We start from the raw sequence: 8,892 nt of genomic DNA, 5'->3' as shown, positions 1-8,892 counted from the left end.
TATTAACTTTAACTTTAATATACGTGTCATGCAAACACGTGATTATTATTTTAACAAAATTATTAAAACTTAAATTAATTATAAAATAATTTTTTTAAAAAAAAGGTTTTTTTATTATATAATTTAAAAATAATTATAATATATAAATAATGGTGGTAAGCACCAATTAAAACTGGTACACGCTTACGAAACCAGAATTAAGTGGGGCGTGGCACGAGTAAAACTTAAACCGAACTTCCAACCTCCCTTAAACCGATAAAACGCCACCGCCTTTCATCATTATCCCGCGCTCTGACCTTGACCTCTATATCTTCGTCTGGGATCTGTAAGGATGCCACCATGGGTGTTCTCTTCCATGTCGGCTCCACCCATCTGTCCCCTATCGCTGGCTCAACGTCAAATCTCAATACCATCATCGCCGCAAAAGCTAAGATCTCCATCGTCGAGAAGTGCCGGCCTGGACATAATGTGTGGCCCCCACCAAATGCGAGGAATGCTGCTTTATCATACGCTTTTCTTTTATTCGACTCGGTTTCCTTTCCCGCCGCTCCACTTCCCGGTATAAACCTACGGTGGTTGAAATGTCCAACGTCCTCTCCCCAAGCTGAAGTGGACGAATGGTGTAACGGCTGCGGTACAATGACTATTCCCCCCTTTTTTAGAAGATACTTTCCGTCAAGGAGATGATCCTCAAGACAAAGGCGGACGGCCGCGGCCATGGTTCGGAAGCGGAGAGTCTCATTGAGGGTGCTATGGAGTATGGGGGTGTGCTTGGGGAGGAGGGATAGATCCAAAGTTCTCGTCTTTTCGGCGTGGGGCTCAGAGGTATCAACAACCAATCTCTCCAATTCCTGCCTTACCTCATTCAACACCACCGGATCTGAATAGAGATGCCAAAGAAGCCACCACGTAGTCGGAGCCGTGGACCCGTTGATGGCGTGCGTATGCCCGATCTCGAAACGTGCCAGGTCATTGGTAGTGAAGCCATGGGAAACGTGGTGAGTGTGTGCAGCGCGGATAAAATCTGACGCGGTTTCGGGCCCGTTGTTCTCAAGGTAAGACACAAAAGACGTGGCGAGAACTTCACGAGCTTGGAATGCCTTGGGAGAGGTGAGGGGTTTTAGGGGGGAGATGGCGATGGAAAGGTAGGATGGTTCGAAAGTTCTGTTCCGAAAAGATTAGGTAAGTAGTAGAAGAAAGGATGGGTGCATAATTTGTATCACTACCTAGGTTTATACTCACCTCCAGGCAGATTCAATAGTAGGATCCCGGTAAGGATTCTTTGGCCCAAAGACGGCCTCAGTCGTCGCCATGAGTATTTCATGGCGCGTCCATTCGTACAGCTTGATTTTAGTGTAGGCCTCATTGCCTTGCTCGAGTTTATCTATACTGTTAGTCATGACTTTGACTGCTGTTCTGACCATGGAATTGAGTGAAGGCCCAGGTGCCATCACGCGTGCCATTATTGGCATCAACCCGACGACGGAATTGCTGTCGCTGGTGATATCCTTCTGGAGGATATCTGTGCCGGCCTGGCTCATGCCTAAGGCTGTTTGGCCTGCGCTGGCCATGATCGGCGTAAAGCTGATAGTTCGCCATTGTCGTTGCAATACCGGGATAAGCTCCGTAGCGTTGATGATGTATGCTCGTATTCTAGGGAGACGTAAAGTGTAGATTGGGAGTCGGTTGCCTTCTTTCCTATTCACTTTATCAGAACCAGACCTCGTTGACAGGGTAAATTGTAAAGAGAACCTAATGTTGTTATAGTAAAGTGTTTTATATTTGATGATGCCCATTATAGGACTTAAGAAGGGTATGGACCTCTCAGCAACCGGTGGTTCACGCGCATCTTGCGTCGAATTCAAGACGAATTGGAGAAATCCGTATATGGCTGCAACGCCTAAAGCTACGAGGGCGAGAGTGGATGGCATGTCCTCCGAGTTCCTTAAGCAAGTTATCTTCTGGAGGAGTAAGGTTCGCATGAGAATAGACAAGAGTCATTTTGTAAGAGAGGTAGGTAGCCATTGATGTCCGTCCTACTACTTATTCTTATATCGGGGACCCTAAGTCTCACTACGTATAGATACCTACAAGTAGCCCCCAGCGAGTTGTGCAGCTTCTTACACTATATGCGGCGCGATCTCACATCCCGCCTTGGCACGTCGAGGTACGAAGTACCTAGTGCTAAATTCTAATATAGTACGCCTCCTGTAATAATGTTATTTAGTGGAATCTTGAAGCTACTTCGCTGAAATCCTGAAGCGTATATCCATTGCTTTATTTAGAATCAAAAGCCCTGTTCTGTATCATGTACGTCCGAAAAACTAACATTATTTTAGGGGGTGAACTGTATGCGAACCTATGCGGTTGGCTATATACAATACTACCTTAAACTATCCTCCCCTCGCTATTAGTTATGCCTAGGCAGAATAGCGTCAAAATAACTGGCGCCGTCTACCAACAATTATGGTAGTAACCGATCCACAATGGTACAACTGTGCTTTCTTAGATTACAATACAAGGACTCGTGATACAATATCACTGTGATGATATGTATCGAATGAGTCTCGTAGTATTGATTTATTAATTAGGTAAGAGGGAAGGAATCTATCTAGGAAGCTATTTACAATTTTGTATGCATTCCTTACTCGTGGACCTGTGGGTCCTGAGTAGTGGTCCGTGCCCAGTGGTGACGGATCCACACAACAACCGTAACCTATGTAGTACTTGAGCTGCACTAACAAGACATTTTTATAGGACATTCCCAAATAGGGCGGCTTAGGTACCTCTCTTTCCTACCTCCTAAGGTAAACATTATAAACTTCACCCTTTCTATTAATTACAAGAATATCATTTGTAGAAAAATTACTAAATTCACTTAAATAGTTTCAACTTTTGAAAGTTACCTACCAGGTATCTAGGTACTTAGGCACTTGAGTGGTAATTCCTTTGCCGGTAAATGTTGAAATGGCTTATAAACCGTCAAAAATCATTGGACTATTTCCCAAGTAAAAGAGTCATCAAGCTATTCAACTTTGGATAATATAATTATATCCATTATAAGTGGGTGCTTTAGTGTTTTCCATGATATTATGAAAGATTGCTGCTTTGAACACCTATTTAGGTAGATTCTTCATAGTCGAATCCTTGCTTAAATACAAATAACTATTAATTAACTATTACCGAGAGCCAAAGGCGCCGTTCTGGTATCTCCCCTATGACAATCTTTGTGCAAATGTTCACTTTCAATTTCCCTCGACCTTTATCACCATCTACCCTTCATTTACCGTTGAACATCCTGAAATAGCCTAGCACTCAGGGCCTCCCTTGTCAGTCTTCTCTTCTTCCGTCGAAGAAAGAGGCTTCTCAGCCGAACTTTCAGCACGGCGCTCCCTTTCCTCCGCTATCCGCTTGATATTTAGCCACTCCATGCCGCAGGATGCCGGGACGGTTAGACAAGCACCTGCGAGACCCAGAATAATGGTCCGGCGGACTGCTGCGCCATAGGCCCAGCGGAGATCTTGAAGGAGTTGCATATCCCCGGGTGCTACGGCAGTAAGCCCTGTAGCTCCAGCCTGTATCACAGCAGCAGGAGACACAAGACCGCTGGTATAATGAGGCACAGCGATATTGAGTCCGTCGATCAGGAGGGTCTGACCGATAGCTGTCCCGATAGCACTGTTTTCTTCTAGTTAATTCAGAAGTCAACCACGTAGATAATTGAATGTAATAACATACCCGGCAAGATGAAAAGAGAAGACAGCGATTGCTGTCACATAAGTTAGTCTTCTGTTAGAGTAACACGAAACAAGAAGATAGAGACAAACCATTGCCAGTGGCAACATCTTCAGGTCTGAATGGTCCCATGTTAGTGGATTCTTCATTTAATACTTGAATTATTCCAACATACTCTAGAACAGCTTGTAAGGCTGTATACGGAATCTGAGCTGCCATACCAAGCCCGAGCCCGATTATTACTAGATATGCGGCCCACTCTATAGTAGGAGTGGTTAAGTCAACGGTAGTGAGAAGTCCTGATCCGATGCAACAGAGCGTTCCACCACCTATCATATATGGTACCTAGAGAAGGGAAAAGTATAATCAGCAACTCGTACGATAGGTATGCGCTTGCTCTTCAGGTCGTACTGACATAGTATCCCCATCGCGAAACCAATGCTCCTGTGACGACAATGGCGAAAATCTGCGGGCCGACAAGTGCAATATATCGTATTCCACTCTCGGTGGTGGATACTCCCTGGACTGACTGGAATAAAATCGGGAGGTAATAGCCATACTGAGGAAATAAATTAGCAGCTAAAAGGATACTACCATAGATCCACCGCCAACTCTCTCGATCGTAGGCAGTTACTTACAACTACAGAGGTGATACCATAACCGACGAGTGTTATCGAACCCATATAAATAGTTCGGTTCCTGAGAACTCTAAGTGGAATAAGAGCGAGATCCCCCCGTTTAACTAACCAGAAGATCAAGCCAATTGTCAAGACTCCAAAAACGACGAATAACCCAATTATGCGGCCATTATTCCAAGGGTAGACCTGGCCGCCCCAAGTAAGCACTAGCAGAAGACAGCATATTGAGCCGAGGAAGAGGATAAGGCCCAAGAAGTCCATATGCTGAATCTTCTCATATACGGACAGGTTTCGAGTAGTCTGATTCAAGGAGGGCTCTGAGATGTTGACAAAGAAGAAAATTATGATGAGGACGCAGGCGCCAGCCGGGACGTTTCTATGTCAAGTGTTATTATCTTTGATCTGGAAGGACGCAAAGAAAAAGTCTAGACGATGTAAATGGGGTCAAAAGAGGGAGACTTACATCCAAAAACACCATCCTATATTAAGAAAAGTCCGGGAATTAGATTATTAACGTTCGAAATTTTCATCTGAGCATGTGCTCTTGGAAGAAACTTACGCCAACCAACAAACTCGGTGAGGGCACCGCCAATGACAGGGCCGCAACAGACGCTCAAGGCCATGGAACTGACCACAATTCCGATGTAAAGAGGAACCTTGTCAACAGCAACGACAAGTCCGATTATAGCGAGTGCCCCCTGGAGCAGGCCAGCCGCTCCGAGGCCGAGTATAGCACGTCCGACGATGAGAACGTCGGACCGGGGTGCCGCGGCCGAGACGATCGATCCCACTGTAAATACGTGTTAATTTCGTTCGTATATCTTTTAATCCTTCTCTATAAGCCCCTTCCTTCCTTCCGTTCTTATTTCTACCAAACTTACCTTCGAATATCGACAGTGATATCATATATACCACCTTGGGGTTAAAGAACTTATTCAGATTGCCGAATAGGGGTTGGAACGCAGTTAAGGTAAGCATATAGGCCGAGCCATACCAGGCAACGTCTGCCAGCGAACGAAATTCGGTGGTAATTGGGGGTATGGCGACCCCAATGATGTTAAGGTCAAGGCCAAACAAGAAAGTACCTAAGCAAAGGCCGCCTATGATGGCGAAGAGGCGTGTAGACTGCAACGATGGCAAAGATGGTAAGTTCCTATGGTCTCTTACCGCACCCTCGCAATGCTTCTCTTCTTCGTGGTTTGCGTACCGTCCGGCCATGGCCTCTTAGGATATGAGAGTTGGCTAAGTAAGGAGGATGGATTGATCAAGTTGTGACTTTTCTGTGCGAAGAGAACGTAGGCAATGGACAAAATAAGTGTGCAAACATACTATAGGGGTAATGCCTTTGATCTCATATTACCTACATAGGTATGTACCTAGGTAGGTAGGTACCCAAGTGACCTACATGCATCTAGATAGCAATATCGAGTCCCAGATCAGTTCTAATTACCTGTGAGGTAGATTGGAAGTACCTCAGCAGTACTTCCTAAGTGGAGGTATGTATTCAAAAGACACTCAAGCGAAGCCAAGAAGAGGCCGGTGCCCTTGGCATTAAGTAAACGGACTGAGCCGTGCAAATGGGCGGCTCGGCTACCGACTACTTAGGTATATTAACTCCATTTGTGGTGTCACATCTCTACAGCGCTATCCACTAGGCATAACCAACAATAGAAACTGACTATACAAGCGTTACTGTTGCATATCTAGTGTACTTGTCTTAGCATTGCTTTCATGATATCACAGATCAAGCCTTACCACAGTGGACTCTGTGCTCAACTCCGCATCTATCCACTTGACTAACATAAGGCATCACTGCCACTATCTCGGCATTGGTACATCAAAGTTAGTCAAGAAAGATAACTTTAAATAGCTCTACGTTATCAGATCTACCAATAAGATTCACAATAGAGGCATATCGCAAGATTCTCCCGCATTGAGCTGAGCCTCGCGTACCTAAACCAGACTTAGATCTTGGCACTTATGAACCCGGCACCCCTACTACAGAATGTCGTGCGTACAGCTAAAATATTACGTGCTGTCGGAGAGCATACTGTCTCTTGTTATCACCTCTAGTGTCATGCAGCTTCTAAGATGGCCAAGCCAACAATGAAGCGCGATTTGATTCTTATCAACTTCACCCACGATCGGGCTAGTACGTTGACATACACTCTTCAACCCCCCTCTTATGCCTTGGCTTATCTAACACCATCGGTACATTTCTGTCACGAGGTGGAACCAAACAGCATGGAAATAACTTCGTTGTTCAGCGAGGGACTCTAACCTATCTGGCGAGCCCATGGCTCGTATATACATACATGTTCTTTGTCCTAGATGTCTCATCTAGAATCCTAACAATTTCTTCTCAAGTATCGTGGTTCTATATTGTAACCCTGGGCACTTTCTTCTATGATCTATCCCCTTTCAACCTCGCGGTTTTCTTATCCCCCATCTCTGCACCACTATACTCTCCAATCTTACAAAAATGAGTACCGACGGGCAGCCAGTCGTGATGCCCCCTCCTGCAGTCCCTTATACTGCCTATCTTGCCACTATATGGGCTTTAGTCGCTGTGTCGGGCATCACGCTAGTCTGTCGTCTAGTTTCACGTTTTAAGGGCCCGCATCGTCTCTTTTGGGACGACGGCCTTGTAATTTTCCCCTGGATTTTGAGCCTGGTCGTCGCCGCGTTATGGCAATGGGCGGCTACGGACATGTATTATATCATGAATGTGCAGGCCGCGTTGGATGTCTATCACCCAGATACATACATGGTTAGCCTCAGAAACTGGCTAAATGCATCGTTGATTGCTGAGCTCTTCTTCTATACGGCCTTGTTTTCTATCAAGTTATCATTTCTCCTCTTCTTTCGCCGCCTAGGTAGCGGGATAAACCACTTCAAGTACATCTGGTGGCCAGTGCTTTTCGTTACTTCTGGAAGCTATTTTGGCTCTGTCGGAAACGTCGACTATAAGTGCCTCGTCGGAACCATTGAGCAAATCACTGGAGTATGCCAGCAGGAGCATGAGCTCGCATTTACGACAGCAACCCTTAAGGCTAATGCTGCCCTTGATGTTCTTACCGATTTTATGAGTTTGTATCTCTTCCTTTTTGTCTTAAGCAAAGGCTTGCTGACTTTTTCATTATTTTTATAGTTATGCTTCTCCCTACAATTCTAGTATGGAACACTCAGATAAGGTGGTCTAAGAAACTAGCGCTCATCGGACTCTTTTCGCTTTCTATCATAACTATAGTTGTTGCTATCGTTAGGGCGGTCATGGTAGATTCAGAAAGACGACCCGATGGCAACCCTGACGTTACTTGGCTCTGGTTCTGGAGTGCCATTGAGCCGTCCGTTGGTACGTTTTAGTCTCTCACTATTTTGCTATCCCTTTAATTTGCTCACTATGCTACGGAATTATACTAATAATAAAACAAAAAAGCCATCATGGTGTGCTGCGGGTCTGCCTTTCCGCAGCTTTTCACTGCATCAACACGCAGCTCCAAGAAACCCCAATTCTCCCCATCAGAGACATACCTTCGCATGATATCACGCATCCGTTCCTCGCGGAAGCAGCAGCATACCGAAGACGAAGCCAGATGGCTCGACCTCACAGCGGTATCTCAGAATAGTAGAGGCGAATTTGACAGCCACTGCCGTACTATGGTTGTCAACAATAGTCACGTCTATGATGCTGACCCCGAGTTGGGATATGGGAGCATGGTCTATCAGGCGAACATCTGGAAAGAAGACCCCATATTGGTTCCGCGTGGTCCCGGGCCGATACCCGGCATTCATACGTACATTAGTACGTCGTCACAGAATACGGTTGTAAGCCCCGAGAACCAGATCACCCAACACTTGGAATTTGAGATCTCGAGATCAAATAAGCCGCCGGGGACTTAGATAGAGTCTCTAGTTCAATACACCAATTCACATATTTTAAGAGTAAAGGGCAGATTTAAGATGTATCAGGTAATTTCGCAACTGTAAATTAAGAGTATCATATATCGTAAATTGTACACCTACGTGTCTATGGCAGTAGTTACGAAGGTCCGGGCCAAAAGACTTGCACATCTAATCTTGGCAGACCACGTGTGAGTAAAAAAAGGACCGCACGGTATTATTTAGGCTGTAGTGACCGACGCCGCTATAAATACAGTGGGAAGCCACCTAAATTTAGCGTACGGGCACTATCCAAATTTTAGCTTAGCAGGTAGCTGATACAGTATTAATAGAAAAGGATGACGTTGAATTACGATGCTTAGGACCTCCACATATGCAAGACTTTTGGCCCGGACCTTCGTACGCCACTATTGCTAAAATGTGCCAAGTGGGGTGGTCGTTGGGGGCCAAATCTATGTTACACTTGGTGACACATCAAATTGGACCATTTAAACCTGCTATCAAGACGACTCAATTACGAAAGCTGTCTAAAGAGAGTGGTTGCACCAACACAGCTAGAAAGCGCTTAGCGCCTAGATCAAATATCCTACCATATGCAAGTCCAAGTACGACATCG

The 8,892-nt window shown here is 45.3% G+C and overlaps 3 protein-coding genes across 3 annotated transcripts; 1 reads left to right on the top strand and 2 right to left on the bottom strand.

Moving 5' to 3' along the window:
- Positions 1-224: 224 nt before the first annotated feature.
- F5Y00DRAFT_256527 (cytochrome P450) lies at positions 225-1,931 on the bottom strand (the record flags this gene model as incomplete). The annotated part of the gene is made up of 3 exons (XM_048010424.1): positions 225-1,164; positions 1,243-1,698; positions 1,753-1,931. 3 exons carry the CDS (start codon positions 1,929-1,931, stop codon positions 225-227), a joined length of 1,575 nt encoding a protein of 524 aa, XP_047859756.1.
- A 1,377-nt stretch (positions 1,932-3,308) lies between these two features.
- Positions 3,309-5,591, bottom strand: F5Y00DRAFT_267191 (major facilitator superfamily domain-containing protein; the record flags this gene model as incomplete). The annotated part of the gene is made up of 9 exons (XM_048012045.1): positions 3,309-3,678; positions 3,739-3,769; positions 3,828-3,853; positions 3,911-4,064; positions 4,147-4,294; positions 4,374-4,749; positions 4,837-4,852; positions 4,933-5,163; positions 5,255-5,591. The coding sequence occupies 9 exons, from the start codon at positions 5,589-5,591 to the stop codon at positions 3,309-3,311; spliced, it is 1,689 nt and encodes a 562-aa protein (XP_047859755.1).
- Positions 5,592-6,882: 1,291 nt separating this feature from the next.
- Positions 6,883-8,276, top strand: F5Y00DRAFT_256525 (uncharacterized protein; the record flags this gene model as incomplete). Its single annotated transcript, XM_048010423.1, has 3 exons — positions 6,883-7,462; positions 7,525-7,728; positions 7,813-8,276. 3 exons carry the CDS (start codon positions 6,883-6,885, stop codon positions 8,274-8,276), a joined length of 1,248 nt encoding a protein of 415 aa, XP_047859754.1.
- Positions 8,277-8,892: the final 616 nt, after the last annotated feature.

This window comes from Daldinia vernicosa, assembly GCF_022497035.1.
Source record: "Daldinia vernicosa strain CBS 139.73 unplaced genomic scaffold F5Y00scaffold_101, whole genome shotgun sequence".
In the NCBI taxonomy this organism is placed as follows: Eukaryota; Fungi; Ascomycota; class Sordariomycetes; order Xylariales; family Hypoxylaceae; genus Daldinia; species Daldinia vernicosa.
This window is presented reverse-complemented; position numbering and strand designations above follow the sequence as displayed.